Source organism: Salminus brasiliensis, chromosome 16 (genome assembly GCF_030463535.1).
Source record: "Salminus brasiliensis chromosome 16, fSalBra1.hap2, whole genome shotgun sequence".
In the NCBI taxonomy this organism is placed as follows: domain Eukaryota; kingdom Metazoa; phylum Chordata; class Actinopteri; order Characiformes; family Bryconidae; genus Salminus; species Salminus brasiliensis.
In genome coordinates, this window is record NC_132893.1 from 6,491,045 (window position 1) to 6,517,585 (window position 26,541).

Below are 26,541 nucleotides of genomic sequence, written 5' to 3' on the forward strand. Positions count from 1 at the left end.
CGAGGCCGTTCGATCAAGACGCTGGCGAATAGGAAGTCAAGTTCAGCCTCGTGACGAACGAGAGCTCTCATAGAAATCATCACCATCTGAAGCAGACTGAGGTCTCTGCAGGTGTTGGTGGTGGTCGTGCAAGGGGTGGGCTCGGTAGGCGACTGATGTGCCCTTTGTAAAGAAAAAACCCGTCACCTAGAGCGCGCGTTGTTGCCCCACCCTGGGAAATGCGCAGCACTGACTCACGGTGACAATTCCAAGGCTCCTGCCTGCCTGTGTGTGTGTGTGTGTGTGTGTGACCGATCCTGCGTCCATTTCCAGCGCGGAAATCCGAGGAGAAGGAGGAGGAGGAGGAGGAGAAGGAGGTGGTGAGGAAGAAGAGCAGGAACGACAAGGAGCACTGACCGTCACGTTGCGCACGACGACGACGACTGGGATCGACAAAATGGGAGGTAAGACGCGGTGGGCTTCAGGGGCTAGCGTGTCCAGCGGTCATTATGGGGACGCTGTGGAGGGCCTTCATGACGAAGATGTGCTTGTGTTTACCTTGTAGAGGCAGAGACGAGGCAGAGGTTGCTGCGCAGCGTAAAGAAGGAGGTGGGCAAATGCTGCATGGGCTCAGCCAGGCGAGAACGAGCGAGTCAACATGCCTCCATGGGGTTCATTTGCATCCTGACATCAGATGCGCATCAGTGTTTGGACCTGCAGTTGGTGGCTGGAGTGCATGCTTTTGATCAGTGCTCATCATTCATGATTCAGCTTCTGATGCCCAGTCCCAAATGGGCTTGAGCAGATTCGTCTTTAAACACTGTACCTGTGTACTTACAGCAAGCGGTGGGCAGCAGTATAGTGCTGCTTGTTTACAGTGGGGTGGGAGGTTGATCAGGGGGCGGATAATGAAGTCTCAGACACACACTTTGCATTCAGTGCATCTTCACATCTCGTTTTAGTGTGGAGTTATACCGACGGTCCAGTCGAGGCTGTGATGACACTTGTGATGACAACTTGCCCCATCAGGGCCATATGGGGTAGCTTGTCACGCTGGATTGTTTGACAAGTAAATGATGAAAGTAGTAAATATGTAAGCTAGTATATCTCACCAGGGGTGCTGCTAGAGATTTTGGGCCCTATTCAAATATATCACACTAGGCCCCACAACTCAGTTAATATATATTTTAGGACCCCTGTCAATCACAGGCACTTAGAATCAGCCTAACCCCCACCCTCTGTATCCTACTACAGTAGTGGACAGAAGTTTACATTTACGGTATTTAGCAGACGCTCTTATCCAGAGCGACTTACAAAAGTGCTTCGCTATTTACACAAGAATAACCTCAGCTAGTTTGAATAGAGTACAATCAATAAAGGTCGATAAAGAGACCATAGTATTCTTCACCCAAGTACTCTCAGAGGAGGAGGGTCTTTAGTCTGGGTTTGAAGACAGCAAGCTGTTCGGACACCCAGGGGAAGTTCGTTCCACCACTTCAGTGTCAGAACAGAAAAAAGCCTGGACGCTTGTCCTCCGTGGATCTTAAGGGATGGCGGGTCGAGCCGAGCCGTATTTGAAGCTGGAAGGGCTTTTGGTGCAGATCAGCTTTTGACCGTTTACCTCTAGTATGGAGGGGCTGGTCCGTTCTTGGCTTTGTAGGCCAGAGTCAGGGTTTTGAATCTGATAGAGGAAGCAGCTACAGGAAGCCAGTGAAGTTTAGATGTACTAATCATGGACATGGATGTTATGGATGCTTTTGGTATCCATGAGTAAGCTTCTGGCGGAATTCTGGTTGGAAATTTGACCACACCGTTTGACAGAATTGGTGGTTGGAGTTCAATTACTTTATGGCACTCTCAACATTTTCAATAGTGCTGAAGTCTGGACTTTGGAAAGGCCATTCCAAAAACTTAATGTTAGCCTGATTTATCCAGCTGACAACCACTTTGGATGAATGTTTGAGGTCATTGTCTTGTTGGAACTCCAGGTAGAATTGTGTTCATCCGTATTCGAGCTGATGGTCTGAGGCTGAAGATGCTGAAGAATTCTGAGGTAGTCCTCCTTCTTCATTTTTCCATCCACTTTGTGCAATGAACCAGTTCCACATGCAGCAATTCAAGCCCAGAGCATGATGCTACTACTCTAAGTCCATTACCATTTAACATTTGCTTGACTGCAGCTTCCAGTTCATGGCAGGCTTGTGCCTTGGTGGTTGGTGGACTACACCCATCAATAACAGATGGCCAAGAGACATTCCTGGCATAAATCCATGGTCATCCTTATCATGTCTGCACTAAAGTCGTTGGGCTGTCCTATTGCACTTTGTGTATTGGTCAGACCAATGAGTGCTTTTTTATGTGTGGGCACAGAGAAGCCAGCAGCTGTAGCCAATCATGATCACTAACAGGATGTTAAGGGGCTTTGGCCTTGGCAAGTTAAGGGACATCTTGGAACTTTCAGCATTTAGGCACATTTAGACACCCACAGACCCACTTACTGTAGGGGTCAAGCATTTAGGCCTATACTGTCCTCACAGTGGAGAACATGGTGGCACTTCTGACCACATTCCACTTCTCTGTAGAGCAGTTCCTCTGGCGTTTTGACACCACTACACTCTCGACTGGTTGTACATCTTTGCAATCAGAGGTTTCTGCACTGCAGTCCCACAGTAATATCCCTCTCCATGTAGTTGCGAACAGGCTGTGCCTGCTGACAGTCAGCAGATCACATCCCGCACTGATGTCCTCAGTCACCTGAGGAACATTTCTGTGTTTCACACTGATGAACAAGCATCACACTCACTGAATGTGTTTTCACCAACATCTGTCCCATAGTTTTAAGTGCAGAGGGCATTTTTGTCACAGCTCCTATTGAAACGCTGGCAAGTTTAGCAGTGACTGAAGCTCCTGGCATTTGTGGCCCAGTAATGACCGCTCATTCTGAGTGAGTTAGGTCTTTCCATATTATCATATTGTTTCCAAAATCTGGTCAGCTGGCCTGATCCAAGCATTTTTGTACAGATCACAGAGCACAGTAGAGAGCAAATTGATGAACTGGACTATTCAGTACAACTACCTGAGAACTAGTAATGTCCCAAGAGTGATCCAACCAACAGTTTATTGGTTTTTAAGGCCCAATTAGCTTCTGGCCCTTGCTTTTGTTGTAGCAGAGGGCCCTGTGGTGTCCCCTAGGCACCATTAGCTAACAGACAGTAGCCCCAGCTGCAGGAGGAACTTGAAAACTATCCTAATTTTCAATCATTTGTGACCTTACTTCGGTGAATCAAAGAAAATATAGCAAACAGTAGGGCAGTGAGGTTACCAGTTAGCAGCCAAAACAAGGCTGATGTTGTGATCTTATTCAAATTTTCTGCTCCACCTTAAATGATGCAGCAGTTATGTTCTGCTGTTACAGCGTACCAAAGAATGTAAGCTTTAACTGCTGCACTATTTAAGGTGGAATGGAGAGTTATAATAAAAAGCCAATTTCCGCTTTGTTTTGGCTGCTAACTGGTAATGTCACCTCAATAATCAGTTCAAGTAAAGCTCTTTTATTGTTTTATTCACCATAAAGATCACTAATGAATATTTAAGGTAGTTTTTGAAAAGGAAGTTCCCCACTGAGGCAGGCAGCAAGGTGGAACAGAAAGTTTGGATGAAACTTCAGCTTACTTCAGATGCAGAGCTCTGATGTAACACTGCAACAACCAGCAGTACACAGAACAGCCGTTAAATTTGTTATTTAGCTAACAAGTTAGTTAGCAATTTTTTACCATTTAATGCACAAATGCTAAAATAAAGCAAATGACAGCTGGCTCAGTCTTGGCCAGGGCTCACTTGTAGAAGTGATTTTTAAACCTCAGTATGACCCCAGTTAAATAAATCACTACACGACAAAACAGTTATTACACATAAGCAATCGACAAACAGCAACAGCCATTGGATCAGAGTATGGTTTGAATGCAGGGTTTAAAAGGAACTGCGAGCTGAGTGGTCAGATTGGTCCTTTTAGACTGGGTTATAAAGCTAGAGGCTGCGGTTTGTATTTTCCCATGATCAGAAAGCAGCCGTATGGCTTTATTGTCCGTTGATTGCTGAAATAAACTTTATGTCGACGAAATTTGAGCTAAATTTGAGCGTAGCATGTGTTGCGTTTCGTAGCTCTTTGGTTAAAATCTGAAGTGGCCAACAGGTTTTTGTTGTGGAACATGACAAAATAGCTTAATATCCAAATCCGAGTCCAAAGTAGCTAGCTAGCTGTTTACTGAGGTGTTTACTGGTCTACATTGCACATTTAGCAATAATACTGCACATATAACACTGCAAAACACTGCAATTTGTACTCTTTCTGCCTATAAACTGTTAGAATGCCAGGGGGCAGAACGTGCCAGAAATAGGCCCGGAGCGTAGTTTTGCACTTCTCGTGAGCATTAGTAATGCAGTGGGTGTGAAGGGCTATGTTGAATAATATAGGAGCATATTGCACGTGGTGCGGTGTGGCATGTAATGTGGCATGGTTACCGCATCTGGTGTGAAATGGGCTTAAGATAATAAATGCACTATTAAGTTTGAAGCAGTAATTAAAAAAAAGTTGATATCAATTATAGCAACTGTGATTTTACTGGTGTTTACTAGTGTTTAATAACAGCACATCTGACCTAAGCTGTGGGGCTGTATTCTTTGTATGAACACCAAGATAAGATCAGATCTGTATCGGCCAGCGGTCAGCATTTTAATACGCTCTAATCATTGGGGACAGTTTCAGTGTCTGTCATTTTTGTTGGTTTTCTGATGACTAAAAGTCTCTGAGTGAACCCTCTGTAATTGCCTGCTGTTTATGTAGTTAGATAACCTTCATATCCTTCATGAGTCCATTTGAAGTTTGACTGGAGCTTCATATTTTGAGCTACATCGCATGCACTCTCACTGACTGTGCTGGAATCCTGAGACTTGCAATGGAAAACGCTGCCTTTACGATGTGATGACACCTAGCAGTAGAGCAAAAGCTGAGGCCTATAACGTCCCAGCACTGGCCTCAAGAGTGGGCCACTTAGACTATGTAGAAAAGGGTATCAGTAACAAGCGTAAGAACAACACCAACGGCTCACCCTAATCACTTACAAGCAGGCATGGAATTAGGAACGTTAATGACAGATTCTGACTTTAGTTCTACAAGTAGGTTTTCTCCCCTCAAAAGTTGTGTATTTTGTATCTCCAGCTAAAATAAAGGGTGTGGGTACTTTGGTTTCAGGCATCAGACACCATATTTCTAACATTTCATGAGATGGCTTTCTGTGAGGTAGCTTTACAAACTCTTCAGACCACAATGGAACAGGGTCGCGAGTTCTCAGCCTGAGCCACGCTCCTTTGCCATCAGTGTCCGGAGGCGGAGAGAGCACAGTTGGCCGTGCTTTTGGCTCCTCTCATCACTCTTACAGCGACGTTGGCTGGCACAGGCCTCTGTTAGCTGCTGTGGTGGAGCTAAGGGACACGGCCCTCCGAGTGTGGCGGCTGCCTGGTAATGCTGCCTCAGTGGCAGTTATAAAAGAGGCGGTGGCTGGCTTTGCATGTGCCGGAGCAGAGTAGTATGTAGGATCCTTATTGCTAGTGCTACAGGGAGCTGAGAACGGGTGGGTTAATTAGCAGTAACAAATTGGGTGGGGAAAAGGGAAGAATTAGACAAATAAAAATTATTTAAAAAAGAAAGAAAGAAACTCCTTGGACATCTGGTTCAGATGGTTGATGTGAACATTACCTGAAGCCACATGGTTAGCTAATTAGATACCTACATGCATGAATAAGTGGACAGCCCCCTAATAAAGTGCTTGGTGAGTCTATATGATAGCTCTGTAACGCTAAACAGAGTCTCCCAGTGTAAGTAACTGGAAGTAGGCTCAAAAAGAAGCACTATTGGCAGTGATTTTCCTTCTTGAGGATTTTCTCAAGTGGTATTTTTTTCAGCATTCACCCCCTCCAGTCAGTCACACTTACCATCCAGTCATTATCGTACTGATTAATTCAGCATCACTTTCCGATGCTGAGAGCCTGCAAATGGATTTCTACCTCTGTAGTTAATCGGGAGACTACACACACTTCATTCAGTGCTGTGGGGGCTTGGGATTTAAGCCTCAGCCTCTGCCTGGGCTTCATCATGTATGACTCACTGCCAGCAAGGACCTCAACCCGTATAATGCATAGTGGAAGTGATGATCCATACACACACCTACCTCACAGGCTAGATTCCACCGTCATGCCTCTTTTTTTGTCCACGTTTGTCACATTTGCCACATTTGAGCAGGAAAATTAACTTGCTCTAGTCGTCTGTACCAGGTCTTTAAAGGTGTACTCCAGCTTCTCTTATGCTGACCCCCATGTGGACTGTCTGTAGCATAATATGTGTACAGAAAACCCATTACCTTGAAGCACATTTGTGATAGAAGATAATGGGTAGTTGCTTCAGCATCTGCCCATTGCTTCTATTGTGTGTTTTGAGACAACAGGTTTTCAGCTTTTTCTGTAAATTCAAGGGGAATGAGTTCAAATGATTGCCTGCTGTGACGTGCTATAGATGTAACAGATTGAGATAGTCTGATAAGCGCTAGAATTTTTATCTAGCCCGTAATATAGAGTCCTATGTGGTTTGTGAAACGTTTGAAAGATTCCCTCCTGTGTGGCTTTTTAGGTGAAACAGATTATGGAGGAGGCGGTAACTCGTAAATTCGTACACGAAGACAGCAGCCACATCATATCTTTCTGCGGTAAGTCCGTCACCTCTTTGACTCCTCATCGCTCTACATTTTGAATGAGCTTTGAATGAATGGTCGGCGAGTGGGCATTCACTTACTGTATGAGACATAGTATGTTGTGCAGGACGTGACTCACTCTTTAACATTTGCTTAAAGGGTATTTTTACACCGCAACCGACCACATTGAGCTAATTCTGAATCTTTATTTTTTTTGCTTATTAAGAAAGTGATATAATACCGCACTGTGGTGGGAAGCGTTTAGGATAAATGAAACTCATACGCTGGCAGACGTGGAGTGGATTCTGTGCCGATATGGTCAGTGGGTGGTGAAGGTATGCCGACAACACTGTAATGGCGGTTAATGACCATTGACATTCACTGCTTTGACCGAAGGCTGAGATCATATCTGTGTGTGTCAACAATATGAAATGTCAAGCTCTGCCACCTCCACCTACCAATCTGCTCCTGACAAGATCAGAGGGAGAGAGATGAAGAGAGAGAGAGAGAGAGAGAGAGAGAGAGAGAGAGAAGCAACAGTCTAAACTGTGTTGTTCAGTAAGGTCAGCAGTGTGCTAGTTAGGTGCTTGTGTATTTTTATAGGGTATATTTGAACATGCTGTGCAACCTTTATCATACCCCATATCCTGGAAAAAAACAAGCTGTATAAACATGGTAAATGTTCAAGTTTCAAAACCTACCATTTCCTCTCAAGCCCTCTTTAGCTCTGTGTATTCATATCGAAGCCATACGCCACATTGTGAATGAGGCCCAGTAGAGATTTACAAGTAGTTGAGTCTTTAAGCAACATTATGTAGCATGTGTACATTAAAATAACAGCTTTAAAATCATGCTGATGCTCCACTGACTGTGTCTCAATTGTTGCTGCCACGGGCGCGACACGCTGCTAACTGCACTATGTAACTTTGGTGAACTGGCAGGACAACACTCATGAAAAAAAGGTGCACGTATTTGTCACTGTACACTGTACAGCGAAATGTGTCCTCCGCATTTAACCCATTCTTTCACTTTCAGTGCTGGCTCTGTATCTCTTAGCTTGACCAGAAATGTGTGTGTATAAAGCAAGCCCTTTAGGAGTGGCTCAAAGTGTGAATTACACTTCCCCACTGTAAAGGGAGCTGAGGAGCAAGAAACACCAGTTCTTGCATACTGCTGCTTTAAAGGTACAGTAACAGTGCCCTCTCATTTTAAAAATGCATGTTATGCTACGTTCGAGTGCTCATTAGTGAGAAGTGGGTGGGGTAAAAAAAATGTATTTGTATAATATAGAATTGTTAAATATTAAATTTTGGGCTCCCCCTCCAGTTAGGAAGTGGAATTTGTGCCTTAAGCCACCTCAAACACACTTTACACATGCATTTCTGGACAAGCTGTGAGAAACAGGAGATGAAGGAAGCATGTGGGCCGAGGAGGTAGAGTAGTACTACAGCATTTTACACAAATATGACTCAGGTTACGCCGCGTTATGCAGTTCTTGAGAGCATTGTCCTACCCGCTTCACCAAGTCCAGCGTCCCAAAGAAAGAGAGGGTATTCTCCCTATTACAACTATATATATAAGCTATGTTAAGGTACAGTTGCTACATAATGCTGCTTTAAGGGATTAAGAGAGGTTGTTATGGTACAGAAAACTGCACAAAAGTGTTACGTCAGACATACAGTGCCATGGCACAGTGGCTACCAGCCCTGGTCCTGGAGACCTGATTCTTATTTGATGTTGTCTGTTGTTGTCTCAGCTGTGGTGGAGGCCTGTGTGTTGCACGGCCTGAAGAGGCGGGCGGCGGGCTTTCTGCGCAGTAACAAGCTGGCAGCGCTCTTCGCGAAGGTGGGAAAAGTCTTTACTCCTGCTGACGACCTGTGTAAGAAGGTGCAGGAGCTGGAACAGATCATCGAAAACAAGTGAGGTCCACACACTGGCTGAAATGCAGTACTTTATTTACTAATAACATTCCTACAGAAAGTCGTGGTTCTCCCTCACTGTGTTCATTAGAACATCTCCAAAGTTCTCCTCATGGAGTTTAGTATTATTTAGAGTTCTCATCCAACACCTGGTTTGGTAAATCAGAGCTTAATGAGGTTAAATCAGGTGAGCTGCTGCTGCTGCTGATGTAATTGAACACATCCACGCTGTGCTGGCCGGAAGTGTCCAGGAGAAACCTGGAACCAAGCTTTGTTCTTCAGACTAGCTCACAAGATCTTACCTACTTTCTTCAGAATGAGAAATACTTGTCAGTTTTTATTGTATTTGTATTTACCTGCATCTGTTCTAATTAGATCTGGAGTTTTTTGACAGTAAAAAAACTAAATAATGTCCTTAGTCACCTAAAAAAACCTGTGCACACAACTGTACATCTGACGAGTGTAGGCTTAAGGCACCACTCAATGCATGTGAAATGAGATCTAGGCTGTTCAGTTGCTCTGTACTCTGCATCGTGGCTTTTGAGGATGTTTACATGGTGTCCAATTACACAGCTCCAGGCAGTCTCAGACGAGCCAGGAGAGTATCCGAAAGCAGTCGCGGGTTTCCAACCTCTCGCCCCAGGCCATCAAGCACCTGTGGATCCGCACAGCGCTGACAGAGAAAGTTCTGGACAAGATAGTTCTGTATTTGGTGGAGAACAGCAGGTAGAGCATCTACAATTACTTCTGCAAGGATACCTTGGCAAGTGAAAGTCAAGTTAAATCTAGTGGAGATGTGGAAGGTTTGATTTTGAGATTTGATTTTTCTGTTTTTCTAAATCACAGTTATTTTTTTCTACTGTAATTTTCTTAATCTGTTGGCAAATATTGCTTGTTTCAAGCATTGTTCCTTTGAAAAAGTCTGATTATCTTCAAATACAATAAGACATCTATAAAAAAAGCTGACAAATCTTAAAATTGACAGATATTAGTCAGATATATGTCCATTAGAGTTGAGATGTTTTTGTTATAGCCTATATACTTATCAACAATGATACATTATCAATGCACTGCTGCTGCATTGATTACTTTTATATTTTGTTGCAGTAAATTCTATGAGAGGGAAGCTTTGCTGAGGGATCCCGTTGATGGTCCAATCCTTGCATCTCTATTGGGTAAGCCTATTATGATCCATTAAGCACATGTAATTACATAGTGTAGTAAATTCTAATAATAGATATGTAATTTGCATATTACTAGTATGCTTACTAAAATTTAACAGATGTGTTAAAAGCAAGGGACCTTTGCAGCTTTGCCATCTGCGTCCAGAGTCTGAGAGAGCACAATATGTGTCGGCTGCCCAGCAGTGCTGCATCGGCGGCAGTTTAAAAAAAAAAGAGGCTGTGGTTGGCTTCGCATTTATTGAAGGAGATGTGTGTTAAGGCCTTACCCTCCTAGTGGCAGGAGCATAGCTATGGCTAGGGGGAATTATGAATGGGTGGGTCGACTGGCAGTACCACATTGGGAGTTCTGATTGGCTATCCTTATTTAAAACAGAATTAATTATGTAATGAGCTCTGCTTTGATTGGCTGGTTTACAGTGAGGCCACATAGCGTAATTTAGCATCACATAGCATAGCACAGCATAGCAAAGCTTAGCTTTTAGCACTGTTACATGTAATGATAAGTTTTACCAGGTAGTGTTGATATCCCATCCTGCACTGTGCAATTAGCTAACTGAAGAGATGGCAAAGCCAGTTGGCTAGGGTTAGCTTTTAGCCTAGTGAGTGTACCCCACTCAATCCCAATTTATTTTTCTTTCACCTTTAACCACGTATTTGTCACACCTTGACTTTTCCAGTTGGCCCCTGCGCTCTGGAGTACACTAAGGCAAAGACAGCCAACCACTTTTGGACGGATCCCTCAGCTGATGAGCTGGTGCAGAGGCACCGCATCCACAGTGGCCATTGTCGGCAGGATTCCCCCACCAAGCGCCCTGCTCTTGTTAGTATCACCGGGTCTCTGCTTTAGCATGTGGATTCAAAGTGCAGAAAGTGTTCAATTGAGATAAGCAGCTCACTGCAATCCGTGCCCGCTTGTTTCTGTAGATCCAGAAGAGACAGTCGAGCGGCAGTATGGACGACAGGCCCTCTCTGTGGGCCAGGGACTATGTGGAGTCTCTCCATCAGAACTCCAGAGCCACGTTGCTGTTTGGCAAGAACAACGTCCTGGTCCAGCCAGTATGTGATCTTTTGATATGACTGCAGGACTGCTATTATATGACCTTGTTGAACCTTGATTAGGAGGCCTGAACTCACAAAAGTGAATCTTACTGTAGTTCTTCTCTGTTCCTGTAGACAGATGACATGGAGGCTATCCCAGGGTACCTCTCTCTCCATCAGACTGCTGACCTTATGACATTGAAATGGACACCAAACCAGTTGATGAACGGCAACATGGGGGAATTGGACTATGAGAAGAGGTAGGATGGCCAACATCTCAACTAAAATTCCAATACATATTGTAATAAAGTCCCTTTTACTTATCGTTTACACTCCAAACAGACAGTAAATACAACTTATTATATATTTTTCAGGGGGTATTTTTGAAAAGATTTCATATAAAATAAGTCCCTTCACTAAGGAATGTAAAAGTGGAAGATCAATAAGTGAAAACAGTATACAAATGAGACCCCTAACAGCCATGCAAGACCTAGTAGACCACTAAAACCGTCCCTAAGAAGCTTTCTTCTTTGAGACAGAGGAGGCAATGAAGCTCTGCTCTTGCTTCAGATCTTAGAACATCTGCAGGTGCTGTTTCCATCCCTCCACTGTGAGAAAACTTAATGCTGTGGATCTGATCAAGAAGGATGTGGAGCTAAGCAAGAAAGCCTTTAATTTAAATAAATCAAAAAAGCTGTTGGTGTTCTCAGGACAATGGACTGGCCACTCGAGTGGGTGTCCAGACCTCAACATCATTGAATGTGTTTGTGAAGCAGAGCACTCTGCAGCTTTTACGTGTGAACTTTGAAGGTGTGTAATGAAGGTTTTCTAAAAAAAACAATGGAATACAACATGTAACTTCCGTGAGCAAAATCAAGCCACTCTAATTCACATGTTCTGGGATTGTCCTAAACTTTTTAATATCTGGCGATGCGTTCCAACGTTGCTGATGAACACTTAGAACTGTTCTCCTTTGCTTCATTAGGAGTGGTAACACAAAATTTTACAACAACAACAAATGATGTCCTTTATCTTTTGCTACAATTGTAGCTAGACCATGAATTCTGGGTAGATAGAAAAACTGCAGCCCCCCAAACATTTACACAATGGATTATTTAGGGATATGCTGTAATTTATTAAACTTCAGTAGATTATATATATAGTTAGGGGGTTAGCAGAAAGATTTACATCAATATCGCAATCTTCCCTTAGTCACAGTGGGGCTTTGAGCTCTGCTAGTTTTAGAATTGTTGGTTTATGGGTGTGTACTATGTACTGTGTTTAATGCTAGCTACTGGGTGTGTAACTGGTGTATAACGAGTGATAGTAACGAATTCCTGGAAAAACCTTGATATGTCTTATTGCTGCACTCTTTACACATGTTAGTGTCAATTAACAGAATATATTGTTATAACCCCCACAAATTTATTATTTATTTCTTTATTTTATTTGTGTTTGTATATAAGCATGTCTTTAAGCATGTATTTTTATATATTTTATAACATATACATTATTATTATTTTTATAGATATATATTCTTGTACAAAAGAGTATAGAGACTGTAATAAATGTAAAGGTTGGACACACTAAATACAGAAGTCTTTGTTATTATATTTAGTCATTTTCAATTAATTATACCCAATCTTTCCTTTTTAACTTGAGAATTAAAATTTTAATAAAGAAAAAGTGGGCTCTGACTTTTGTTCAAAAAAACAGATATGAGAGGATATGCCATTATTGCATCATTGTTGACTGCTGTTAGTTCAAAGTATGCCTATTACTTACCCACTCTTTCCTTAGTGTGTACTGGGATTATGCGATGACCATTCGTCTAGAGGAAATTGTCTACTTGCACTGTCATCAACAAGGTAGAAGTTCCAGAAATCCCTGGGAAATTCCATTTACTTTCCGCTGTTTCAGGTCCTTATTTGATTTAATGGAATCCATCAGCATTCTGACACTGCTTCTGTCACTGTTCATGCATCGCAGAATGTCTTGTATTTGCAGTGGACAGTGGTGGCACTGTGGTCTTGGTGAGCCAGGATGGGATCCAGAGGCCACCGTTCCGCTTTCCAAAAGGAGGTCACCTGCTGCAGTTCCTCACCTGTCTAGAGACAGGGCTCCTTCCACACGGCCAGCTTGATCCTCCCCTGTGGTCTCAAAGGGGAAAGGTGCGTCTCTTGGCTTTGTGTTGTGCACCGTCTAGGAGAGCAGAGTGCTGCTTATAAGCATGAGACATAACCACTTGTTAAATGATGATTTTTCTTGTTTTGAACAGGGAAAGGTTTTCCCCAAATTACGGAAAAGGAGCCCTCACGGCTCCTGTGAGTCCTTTTCCGACAAGGATGACGACGAGGCAACGGATTATGTGTTTCGGATAATATATCCAGGCAGTCAGGAGTTTGGTATGTTGGGTCCTGTACTGTGAAGCTGTACTGGGTCCTGTACTAGTGTCGCATGTGGTCTGTCACCGTGACCTATGCTCCTCTTCCCCATCTAGTCTGTACCTTCTACCCTGTCATGTGAACATCCTTTCTGTTTCTTTAGGTTATGATGGTGCCACAGCATCATCCCCTCATACCTCTGCATCTCCATTTGTGCACCATCCATGGTTCGCTCTGTTTTGGGGGGAGAGAGAGAGAGAACCTAGTCTCTGATTTTGGTCTGTCCCTGTTGAATTTTCACCTTAGTGACCTTTTCATTCTTTAGAGCCGACACTTCCCAGATAGCACACGAGCAATGACCCACATGGACACTTTCATTGAGCCCCACATACTGCATTGAAATGACCGCAATAGCATTCTCTGAATCTGGAAGCTGGAACTCTGCCACAGCTGGCTAAACGTGGGCAAGTTTTAGACCAAAATAGAAGTGCTGTTTAAGCGTTGCACAGGGCAGGTTGCCAGAGTTCAAATGGCATGACGAAGGTTAAATGTGGCTGCTACAGCTAGGCCAGTTTTGGCCCACAATAGTTGGCATAAATAACCCTAACTGGGCCATATTTAGAATCGTCTCAGAATCGTCTGCTATCTGGGTTAGAATGATGGTGGTAGTGATGGTGATGATGGGGGTGGTGGTGGTGGTGGTGGTGCTGACGGCAATGAACCAGGTGGTAATATTTAGGATGCTCTCGTCATGATGCAGTTGGCCCAGAGCTGATGGACCAGAGCATGAGCATGTGGCAGCCCACTCCAAGAAAGTCTTCCTGTTCCTCCTGCTCTCAGAATGGTTCATCTGACGGCGGACTTCCCAATGGGTGCAATCATGACAGGCAAGTACGGCACATAAACAAATGATCAGGGCTAGCCCAGGCAGCATGGCACAGGTTGGTGTTTCCAAACAAGTACCCGAATACCTGAAAGTTACTTTTACTTTGCAGCAGTTCAAAATAAGTACAGTAGCCGCCAAACGTGTATTAATAGTTAGGATGTAATGGCACTTGCATTTTTATCGAACTGTCATGGTACAGGGGTCACGGTTTGGTGCAAGCAGTCGCACAGAGAATACACGATACGCATGGTGCGCTATTGCGGTACATAGAGTAATTTCACAAGCACACATGTCACTTAGAAACCTTCAGCTGTAAGTCATTAGATTTACATGGTATTGTGGGAACTGTAGTGGTTTGGGAGTATCGCAATGGTAACTGTAGTCTTGTTTGCCCCCTCCCCCACAAACCTCCTGCATTCTCTCTCGTCTCTGTCGCTGTCACGTGTAGAGAGAGAGAGATGGACTAAGATGCTGGATTTCACTTAAATTTTTCTGAAACAATTAGTGAACAAAAGTATTTCACTGAAACCCCAACTTTTAACATCTTATTTCAACTCATGAAATTGTGTTGGATTGGACAATGACCATGTATCAGTATTTTTGATTGCATTAAACATGCTAATGTTTACACTTCACTACTTAATTAACTCACTACAGGCTGTATTAACTGCCTTGGGGGGGCTGTCTGGCACTAGATCTGACAAACTAACTTGCCCAACTATCTGTTCAAATTAAATGAAAAGAAACCTGGGTTAGCCCTATGTTTTTTCTATTTTTTTCCCTCCGTTGTACTATACTTGTATCAAACCACTGTGGTAAATCGAACCATGACTTTTGTGTATGTTACTCCCCTAATTAATAGAGTATGGCGGTGATGGTGCAAAAGAACTGAAATCGGCCGTGAAGATATCACATTGTGTTCTGTGTGATGCTAGCAGACCTAGCCTAAAGTGATATGTTTAATAATCTCAGTGCCTCCTTGGTATACAAATTATTATTTACAGTGCACCCTGATGAGTTGTAGTAGATGCCTGGCATGACTTTACGATGCATGACTGCTATAATCTTTTTTTAATGGCCTAATGGAAATTTAATGTGGTTGTGAAATACTAAATACACTTAATAGAGTTTAAATGATTTATGCCAGCCCTAAAAATGATACATTTTTTATGATCAGTTGTTTTCTTACTTTACAAACAAAATGGATAAATACCCTCATAAATACCCTAAAAAAATACTGAAAATCTGTCATCTTCTGCAGGGCGCCTCTGAAGTTGCTCTGCGAGACCATGAAGTACCAGATCATTTCTCGTGCTTTCTATGGCTGTATGTAACTTTTTTTAGTCCTAAAAGTCTAGGTCACGTACAAAAAGCTTGTGTTTCTTACTTCTGTTTGTTGGTGTTTCTGCCATTAAGGGCTGGCCTACTGCCGTCACCTGTCCACAGTCCGTACACACCTGTCGGCTCTTGTCAACCCCACCATCATCGAGCCTGATATGCCCTATAATGCCAAAGGAGGACTCTCTGCGGAAGTGTGGAAGGCGTTTCTTAAGGACAGTTCTGTAAGTGGAGCCAGACAAACCTGGAACGACAGAATAGTTGTGGGGTTAGCCTCTAAACAGATAACCTTTCATTTGCTCTCTCCCTGGAAGGCGTATGAAGAAGCAGACCTTCTCCGGTTGGTGTACTATGGTGGTGTAGACCCCACCCTGCGCAAAGAGGTTTGGCCTTTCCTGCTTGGCCACTATCACTTCACTATGACTCTCAGTGAGAGAAAGGAGGTATGGGGGGGGGCGGTTTTGACTGAAAGAACGAGACATGTGTTTTTAGGGGATAAAACTTGCAGTGTTTTGACCGTGGTACATTCTGTACAGGTGGATGAGCAGGTCCGAGCCTGTTATGAGCAAACTATGAGCGAGTGGCTGGGCTGTGAGGCCATTGTGAAGCAACGTGAGAAGGAGCAGCACGCTGCTGCCCTTGCCAAGTGTGCCTCTGGTGCCAGTGTGGACCGAGATCTACGGCAGGACTCCACTATCAGCACTGATGTAAGAGACCCTGCCATGGACAAGACAGAGACATCTGGCTGATGCTGGCTAGTTAGTTAAACATAAACCCGTTGATTGTTCAGTCTAGCGCTGCTTAGTGGAGTTACAAATCTGGTCATGATGATTTACCACCCTGCAGAGTTGAGCTCCAATCTTATCCAGGTAATGAAGGCCTTCTGGGGCACCTGATTATTAGAGGCAGGAGTGATGGACCAGAACTCTTAAGGGTGGTAGATCCCCAGGACCAGAATAAATGTCTGAATTAATAAAATAATAAAGCCTGCTTGTCAATATTTTTCTATCTAGTCTTCCCAGAGCAGCAGCTCAGAGAAACAAAGCCATGCCTGTTCTCAAAGTGACTCAAACAGTAGCACTCAGGTGAGCACCAACAAACAAACTGCAAGGTTCTCACTAGGATAGCTGGCATTGGCCTATTTCTCACTTCTCACTTTGACTTTCTGCAGGTGTTTGGGTCTGTCGACGAGGTTGACCCAATTGAATCTGAACCTAAGCCAAAAGATGAGAAGCCACAGCCCAAAATCCCAAATGGTACCCTTCCAAACTGCACCAGTTCTCCAGACTCGGGACATCCATCCTCTCGCAATTTCTCTGTCACATCTGGACTCTCAGACTGCTCTCCAAGCACAGAGGATGCTTCCACGCAAGAGTCTGGAACCAAAATCCTGGCACCAGAGCCATCAGCGGTTACTTCTAAAATCACAGTAGAACCTCCAACCAGCTCTAGCCACGAAAACAAGATGAAAGAAGAGCCAACGGAACCAGGCTCATTGGTTCTGGGAGCAGGAAAGGAAGATCCTGTGAAGACAATTACAGGGGACCTCAGTTTAGAAGACAAGACGATCGAAGCTCAGGGAAATCAGAATGTAGAGAATGCCGATGCCAAAGAACTTAGCAGGACAGACGGGTCCTTGAAGTCTCAGACAGAGAAGATGGATTTAAGTGAAACATCTGAGAGGAATGTTTCTGAAAGTGTAGAAAGCACATTAGCTGAAGGACAGCAGAATGAGTGTCTTGAGAGCCTTGAAACAGAGAACACAAAACCTTCAGACGACAGCGAGAAACACGAGCAAGGAATTCAATCATCGGGGGCTTCTGCTGAAGAGATGGCAAAAGCCTTAGAGGGAATCAGGGACTCGCAAGTGATGACTGGGGCACAGGAAAACGCTGAGACTGTCGTAGATTTAGAAACGGAGGGTGACAATCAGGCACCTGCTAAATGTGATCACCATAGGCCACTGACTAAACAGTATTCTGTGGATGATGGAAAGACCACAGACACAAAAAGCCTTGATGAGGTTGAAAACCTCACGACGTCTGAGTTGACAAGTAGACGTTGCGTGGAGCTTTCTGAAAATGAAACACAGCCTGCTCAACCTTGCTCTAAAATGCCACACATGGAGTTGCTAATGAACAATCTGTCTGACGCTGAGAAGCCAGCTCCACAAAGTGTTATGAAATGGGACTCTGATCAGAGCCGGTGCAAGGCATTGATCAAACAAATGACCGAAGCTGCACCTGACAGCTGTGTTTCCATTATGTCTTTATCAAAGCACTCACCAGATATGTCTGATGACTCTCCGTCTGCTCTGGAAATGGAGGAAATAACGGCCGCTTTGGTTTATATGCCCGCAGAGGACATCCTGACCAAGGCTCCTGTTGCGATGGGCCCTCCCTTGGCTCTGTCAATCCCACCAGAAAAGGTTGCAGTGGGTATGCCCGCTCTGGAGCTCTGCATGGAGACAGGACTAAACACTAGCCCAGAGGGCACCGAATCAGCCCTGTCTGAGGAAGAGCCGGAGATGGAGAGTTTGTTCCCCAAACCAGATTCTTTAGCAGTGGGAGGAGAGCATAAAAACGATGTTGCGTCTCCAGTTTCTTCCATTGGAACCACTTACTCGGTGAGTAAATGGACTCGAGGGCAGAATTGGAATATGATTACAGACATACTCAGTGTCCAGAGCAGTTCCAGCCCCTATCAAAAAGGTCAACAGGGAATGTCATGATGATAATGCTAATGTAGCGTTATACATTTTTCAGTATTTTGTTAGCGGCAAGTTAGCAGTGTTTCTCACACAGGGTATAATATTGCCTACGGCATATCTAACTTAACCGTGACCATTTTGAGCTGGTAACAACCATTGAGGGAGCACTCTTAATGCTACCCCTACTGGAAAATTGGTAGCTGGTTTCAGACAGTCTAAGGTGATCTTTGATGGTCAAGATGGTTGAAAAGCTGGTCATTCAGACAAAACCATACCCTATGCTGGTAAGCTAGCTGGTTAACCAGCTGTATTGCACTATGGTTGCATTTTGGTCATGCTTGGTCATGCTGGTGGACCAGCTTGGTCATGCTCTTCCACTTGATCATACTATTGGTCTAACTTAGTCAGGTTGATCATGCTTGAAGACCAACCAAACCATCAAACTCAAACATACCCTATGCTGGTCAACTAACTGGCCAGGCTGTGTTTTTCAGCATGGACCTTTATGTGTCTTTCCTTAATTCCCAGTTGTATCTTTTCCTCTACAGCAAGAGCTGTTAGACCTGTACACCCTCAACCTGCACCGTATAGACAAAGACGTCCAGCGCTGTGACAGAAACTTCTGGTATTTCACCACTTCAAATCTGGAGAAACTGCGCAACATCATGTGCAGGTGAATGTGAAAACCCCTGCGTTTTACAGCCGCTGTGTGTTTCTATCATATCATTGAACACAAAGGTCCCTAAAGGTTTCGTTTGCCTTTTTGCCTTGTTTCTCCTCATAGCTATGTTTGGCAGCATCTAGATATCGGCTATGTGCAGGGAATGTGTGACTTACTCGCACCCCTACTTGTTATTCTTGACGATGGTAAGTTCACACTGAGCTCCTCAATTGCATAGTAATAGCAAGGGAATCATCATTGTCTACCTAGGTATACTCTTAAACCCAAGTACTTGGGCAGTGTTTGAGTAATGTGTGCCCTCACTAACTTTAACTTACCACAGAAATGAATTCTGTCAAACTTGTATTACTTAAGGGGCTACTAGCAGCACAAGTAATATGCATTAGCTCTTTAAGTTAACCACAATAAACTAATTTGCTAGCCATGCAAGCCTTTTTGTAAAGTCAAAACATATTGTAAGTAGATAAATGGTGAATTTGCTTTATCTGGCTATAAGCTTTACCTTTTCTTATTTGTTGTTGTTGCTAGCATGTGTAGTTTTTAGCTTGCTAACTAGCAAGCTACCAGAGGAATGATGTTGTAGCAGCAGTCATGTATAAAAGACGAAGTAGTTGTCAACATAACGTAACCTAGTATGAAGATAGCAAATCAAATGTTATGGTTTTGGCTCTTAAACAGCTTAGTCTGCTTTTTTTTTTTTTTAGGAAAAATGTCAAGTCTGACAATAACATGATATCTGAGGAAGTTTTGACCTCTGAGAGATCATGTTCTTTACATATAGTATAATTAGGGTGACCATACGTCCTCTTTTCTCAGCCGTATTGTTATTTTATGATGTGAAAAAATGGTCTAAATTGTGTAACATCCGAATTTCGCATTGATTTGACGTCAGCGAAATATGAATAGGTTCTTGTAAGGCTCAACATGGCGTCTGTTAACAAATAAAGTCCTGCTTTTCAACAAAATGAGATCATCAGCTTATTGGTTATGCCGTGAGCGTCAGTGTGAAGATCTGTGCAAGCACACTAACAAAAGCAAGCCGAAAAATCTTTTTGTGCCATTTTGAGCCGAACGCTACAAACTGTTCATGAGGTTTATGTCAGATTTTATCAGTAATTTAAGGGTATTTTTGAAACGGTTATCTGACCTTCAGTTTCCAGTATTTTGGTCTCTCCACATTCATAGAGATAGAAGCCTGGTCTAGTGTGACTGGAAATAACTGCCCGGTGGCAGGCTTGCCTATTCAGCGTGCAGATTTTTACAGCGTTAAGCGTGCATATTTAAGCCCCGCCTCCTCACCGCCACTATTGCTCTACATGTACCTGCATACACATGCAACCATTGGTCAAACTGCTTCCCACCATGTCCGGATGTAAATAAACACAAATAAGTTTTCCTTTTTATTTAATGCTTGTATGTATGTTTGTAACGTAACAGGGTGGTGACACTAAAACAGTTTTTGCCTTTTTACTTATTTGATTTGAAGACGTACATTGAAATGAAAGATGATTTAACTATATGGACTATTTAGGCTATTTATTAGTCTTGGTAAATTAAGTAAATGTGTATGTATTAATGTTTACTATTATGGCTGTATGATTTTAGAGATATTTAACTCCCTCCTACTCTTATACAAACACACTGCCATGGTCCTACAACTTAGGCCTACTTGAAGCCAAACCACATTGGATGCCTGTATGTGCCATTATGAAAACCAAAATATGGTCACCCCAATTATGCAATATTATATATTAATAGTGATACTGTAGTATTACTGAAAAGTCCCATAAGAGAGCATCAGGGATTCCTATGAGAGAAAGTAGTGAGGTCATGTTGATTAGGGCTTGCTAAAACACTATTGAAAAGGACAACTGCTATGGCCCACAATGTTGCTAATCAATTCCTGTTCTTTTTGTTAGAGGCCATGGCGTTTAGCTGCTTTACAGAACTCATGAAAAGAATGAACCAGAATTTTCCACACGGAGGAGCAATGGACACCCACTTTGCCAACATGCGTTCCCTCATTCAGGTACGACTTCACGAAACAAATGTCGTCAGCAAGCTTATTATTAAAGGTAAAAAAAAGAGGGAAAAGTGCACGTATTTGTCCTCCACATTTGACCCATCTGTGGTAGTGACACACACACACACACACTAGTGAACTAAAGGCAGTGAGCACACACACACCCAGAGCAGTGGGCAGCCAACTCCAGTTCCCGGGGAGCAGAGAGGGTGAAGGGCCTTGTTCAAGGTGGGTATCAAACCCACAACCCTGTCATCAATAGGCTAGAGCTCTAACCACTGAGCCACCACTGCCTATGTGTGCTACTAAAATTGTATGTTTTTTAATATTTTGTAGATTCTTGATTCTGAACTCTTTGAGCTGATGCAGCAGAATGGCGACTACACCCACTTTTACTTCTGTTACCGGTGGTTCCTTCTAGACTTTAAGAGAGGTAAGTGATAAGAAATGTTCAGTGGTCTGTTTATGCAAGTAGCTGCTTGAGTTGACTTTGGAACAGCCTTTTTTTTCTGTAAATCAGAAAATGCCTAAGGCAGCATTGTTCCATATAGTTGAGGGGTGTCCAGTCTTATCTGCAAATGGCCAGTGTGGCTGCAGGTCTTCATTCCAACCAGGCGAGAGCACACCTGTTTCCACTTGTTTAATCAGTTGGTCTCAGTCTTCTGTGAGCTCCAGCTTGTTTAGACTGAAACCCGGCAGCCATACCGACCCTTTGTGAATGAGATTGGATGAGACATCTCTGGTGTAGTGAATCACTTCAGGCTTAGTGCTAGTGCACAAAATCCTTCTGTTTCGGTCTTCACACATGAGTTTTCATGGGCGGTGAAAGACGTTCAAACCACTGTAGCAGAGTCTGGTGGCATCGTTTTTTTGGGGGGAGAAAACATGAAATTTGTGACGCATTCTGATATTAAACTACAGCAGTAGTTGCTGTGGAATTATTTTGTTGAGTTCAACAACTATGCAAATTATTAAAAGTCATGTTCAAAACTCTCCTTTTGATACCCACCATCTATTATAAATAAAGCCAGTCTTCAGTTAGTAGGGACGACTGATAAATGCTTGTTTAGGATATGTTTGGCAACAAGTCAAAAAGCTATTATAACTGGAAAATTGATGCAGTAGGATCCTCCAACAATAAAAATCAACAATGGATAAAATTGTCTGTGAACTTTATGCAATGGAAAGACTTTAATGATGGATTCTTTTACAAAATATTAAGAAATATAGATCCTAATTACCCTATTAATGAAACTAGCCCATTAAATAACTATGCATGGGGTGTGTGTGAAGCACTATGTAATACTGTATCATTTCTTGTTGCTTGTAAAATGTCCTTGTAAGCAAGGTGGTACTGTAAAAAAATACTTCCCAGATGTTTGTTTTATCCCTTTGTAGAATTTTTGGTTAGTTTTGTGAAAAAAATATATTAAAATTAAAACTAAGTAGTAAATGAAGAGGTATGAACATCAAACAGTGCGGATGATCTGGCGCTGCAGGGCACATGGTATGAACCAGTCTAGTGTGAGGTCTGCCACAGAGAAGGACCACTACACCATCCCCGAGAAGGGACACAGAGAAGGGATTCTTCCACCCCCGTCGCAAACTTAAAACTCTTCTTCGGTACAAAACTATTAGTCACAATACACGTGAATGCCATATTCCACATTCGTACTGGCGGACAGCTGATTGCAAGATCCTAATCTTCAAATCATATTTAATAAATGGACAGTTTTTTGTTTTATCACAATTCATCAAAAATGTTTAGTATTTCTTGTGGAGTTCCACAGGGTTCAATTTAAGAGCCTCTGTTTTTCTTTCTTTCTGCATTTTTTTTTACAAGTTTCAGCCATGTAATTGTCAACATCAATTGATTTTTACAGCTATGCTGATGCCACACATTGCTTATTGTTACCAGAAATTAGAGAACTGCCTACCTGTATCTACCTGTTTCTAAAGCTGTAAATGGCCTCCAATATTCGCACTGAGGGTGTACTTACTATTACGTTGTTTATGTGCCTGTCCAAAGAAATGGTGTATGATGACGTGTTCTCCGTGTGGGAGACCATCTGGGCTGCCCGCACCATCTCCTCTGGGCACTTTGTGCTCTTCATTGCCCTTGCCCTGGTTGAGCTGTACAGAGACATCATCCTGGAGAACAACATGGACTTCACTGACATTATCAAGTTCTTCAACGGTAAGGTGTCTCTGATGTACGTTCTATGACCTGTAGTCTTACATTTATACTAGAACCACATTCTGCTCATTTTGAAGGCAGATTTGAAAAGCATGTTTTGAATGTTTTATTTCAGAAATGGCTGAGCGACACGACGTCCCAAAACTGCTGGTGATGGCCCGAGACTTGGTCCACAAGGTCCAGATCCTCATAGAGAACAAGTGATTTGGCATCTTTCTCCATCTGCTCTCCACCGTCTAATGAAAAAAGACTGCTTGTGCCCTTTTTCTGCATATCATACATTTAAACCCAGCTGTTGAAGTACATTTTCCTTATGACCTCTTGCTGGAAACAAGTTCTGTGCCAGGAAAAAAGCGAGGGTTGGCCCAAAACAGTTCTAATGTAATGCTGGAGAGCAATAACACCCAGTAAAATGACAATTCGTAGTAACGTTTGATATGGTAGGCGAAACAAAAGTCCAGTTTTGTACTGGAAAGGCCGTAGACTGAAACACTAAATAACCAAATGGTGTGTCTCCACCAACACAGATTCTTTGAAAAGCACAAAATATTAAAGTCATGGTCATTTTTTTTTCTTTCCCATTTGTGCGAATTAGAAATGGACCACAACATTGAGAGGGGTGCTCACTGGTAACAGACATCACCCAGATTCGTTGAGTATTACTTGTCTGTCATGGCATCAAGATATTTGCACGGAAAATCTTAGTCTGTGTTAGCACATCCTTCTATTTTTCAGGTATTCTCGAGCTTGTATTATAGAAAGAGATAGGAAGAGATTTTTTTTTGTAATTTATTACTTAAGCTTTCTGCCCCCAGTGACTTTTGTCACTCAGTGACATGTTTAGCTGCTACACAATTATGTACCTCACTCAGCGAAACGACCTTACTCAAAAAAACAAAACAAAAAAAAACAAGACAAAACAATCTATAATATATCTATAATATAACTATAATATATCTCGGAGATGTGTTTATTTTTTATCGGTCTTTTTTGCCTTAAGTTCCTTTGTTTAGGGACAAGTGCCGTGAGTTTGTTTCTGCTCAGTGAGTGATGAACACCACAAGGTCTCAGAATCAGAATGTGGGTCGACTGAAGCCATTATATGTGAGACTTGTTCATACGTTCATGTAGCTGACGTATACATATAGCATTCACGGTTGTGTGCAAATGTTTCGGCGTCCCTCCAATTCATTCATGATGTGAAAAGAAAGAAAGTGGTGTTAAAAAAAACAATGTTCTGCAAATGTTAACAAAGTAATTTCTTAGGAAACCCCTTTCTGGTAGATGGCAAGCACTTTTTATGACCAGCTAAGACAACCATATTCACCATTAGTGATGAACACAGATGGAATTTGGCATTTAACCCATCAGTGCAGTGATCAAACATACACACAGTGACATTGTCGCTGTGGCGCCCAGGGAGCAGGGAGGGTGAAGGACCTTGCTCAAGGGAACAACAGTGGCAGCTTGTCGATCTCGGACATTGAACCCACAACCCTGTCATCAATAGCCAATAGCCAGGTGCTCTAAACGCTGAGCCATTGCTGCCGTCCTTTTCTTCTCATTTTAGGAATTTTCACTCACTCCTCCTATTCTTGAGCAGTGTTACTGCACAGCATGATAAAGATGTACCAGCTTTTTTAAGATGTTGAAATCAGAGGACCGTAAGAATCGTTTGCGTAATTATCCATAATCCCCCCAAGCACTAGCAATGCTCCTGACACTAGAAGGGTAAGGACTTACATGCCGAGGCCCCGGCTTCAGTGCACCAGCTAACAGACGGCCAACACCGCTTTAAGAGTGATAAGGGGCGAGAGAGCCATCTACCCAACCAGAGAGAGTACAGGTTTCGTGCTCACAATTGTGCTCACTTGGACTCCGGCTGCTGATGGCAACATGATTTCAGATTTGAACTTGTGACTCCCCGGTCGTAGTGGTCCCTCAGAGCTGGGAAGCCATCTTCTTTTAAGCCTCAGTTTCTTTGCTGATATTTCATAGTGTAGGAAACCCATCCACTAGCTGCCAAGGGGTTATTTTCATCACACACTGCCTTTAGTGTGGCCAGAGAGTACCATTACCATACCAACTTTATCACTCTATAGCACCAGGTTCCAAAATGGCTCTGGCTTATCTAGACGTGGTTTTGCGCACCTTTACTGTTTACTTTTGTGAGGAGGTTGTAGGTAAAGGTTGCGAGCAACGCTGCACAGTAGAACAGTGCCCCACCACTACTGTCAGTTAACCTTGCTGCAGTCTTTAACTGTCATATAAGGAGGATTTGCTTTGCCTTTTTTGCCAGCGTATGTGAAGCTCTAGCTAAGAGTTTTCTTTGTCTTCCAGATCTTGCCTTGACTTCCACAGCTCCCCTTAACTGCCATTTCCTAATGACATTTTGGACGGTGGAGATAGCTTTTTTGTAGCGTTCCCTTACCTTGTAAGAATCTGGTAGCTTCATTGTCAGAGAAAAGGAAAGGTTTGAATGTTCGAAGAGCAGGAGAATGTGTTGAGCTCTGGAATTATCATCAATTGGTGTATAACAGTCCTTGTCCTTCCGTACAAGTCCTAATGAGTCAATTAAGGCCTAGAGAGTTAATCCAGAAGGATGTCCAAATTCCACTTGCCACAATTTCTATGTATTTTTGCTCTATTGTTTAGGTTAATCAAATGGGTAACTGGGCATTAACATCTGCAGAAAATTGTATTTTTAATGTCCTCTGCTGTGTTCACTTCTTTTCACTTCAGAAATCAGCACCACATGTAATCTGCACATGTAATCGGGGCGCTCAGACTTTTACATACGATTGTATAACATTTGCGCAAGGAGTGTGAGTGTGTGTGTGGGTGTGAATACGAGTGTGTGTGTGTATGCTCTGAACTACCAGCAACCAAAATTTTGTATGGTTGTCTCATACTTTTAGCACTGGATTCAATGTGATTGTAGGAATCTGCTAAAATCTTGTAACTCAAACCAAGTGTTTCAAGTGCCAGTGTTATCAACACTAACCTTCACCCATGGATATCTGTGCGTATTACCATTTCTTAATTGCTCTGTGTACATTAGACTTCATAAACAAATAGATCACAGTATGAAAAAAAATGAAATGGAAAACTGAAATTATTTGTGAAATGTTAAAAGTGTTGTATTTGGAAGTGACGATTTATTTATGAGAAACCGAAACATGACAGAAAGATAACCTAGCCTATGTGAAAAGATTATATTCTATGCTTCTATATTTTTATTGTAATCTGTGTAACTACATAGTATATTGTCAGAACGTCGTGCCACTAATGATAATCTGTATTGTAATATGGAATAAATGTGAACTGTGGTGAATGCTTCGTGCTTCTTTTATTTGCCTTTTACTTTTATTGGTTTGAAAATCAGTTGCTTATACAGTCACAACAATTGCTGTGAGAAATTGAAACAAATTTTCAATACCTACAGTAGAATATATAAT

The 26,541-nt window shown here is 42.7% G+C and overlaps 1 protein-coding gene across 1 annotated transcript; it reads left to right on the plus strand.

Moving 5' to 3' along the window:
• Positions 1 to 26,417, plus strand: sgsm1b (small G protein signaling modulator 1b). Its single transcript, XM_072658065.1, has 25 exons — positions 1 to 443; positions 545 to 588; positions 6,662 to 6,737; positions 8,479 to 8,641; positions 9,215 to 9,367; positions 9,749 to 9,816; positions 10,503 to 10,645; positions 10,750 to 10,881; positions 10,999 to 11,123; positions 12,664 to 12,731; positions 12,871 to 13,034; positions 13,142 to 13,268; positions 14,008 to 14,134; positions 15,395 to 15,459; positions 15,550 to 15,695; positions 15,786 to 15,914; positions 16,008 to 16,178; positions 16,485 to 16,556; positions 16,643 to 18,097; positions 18,730 to 18,854; positions 18,966 to 19,048; positions 20,783 to 20,892; positions 21,223 to 21,319; positions 22,916 to 23,083; positions 23,199 to 26,417. The coding sequence occupies exons 1-25, from the start codon at positions 437 to 439 to the stop codon at positions 23,285 to 23,287; spliced, it is 4,107 nt and encodes a 1,368-aa protein (XP_072514166.1). The 5' UTR covers positions 1 to 436; the 3' UTR covers positions 23,288 to 26,417.
• Positions 26,418 to 26,541: the final 124 nt, after the last annotated feature.

Excerpts from the sequence above, each read along its gene's own strand:
- sgsm1b (XM_072658065.1), top strand. Across the intron at positions 9,368-9,748 it reads TATTTGGTGGAGAACAGCAG|TAAATTCTATGAGAGGGAAG; the intron begins GTAGAGCATCTA and ends ATTTTGTTGCAG. Across the intron at positions 15,460-15,549 it reads TTCTCGTGCTTTCTATGGCT|GGCTGGCCTACTGCCGTCAC; the intron begins GTATGTAACTTT and ends TCTGCCATTAAG.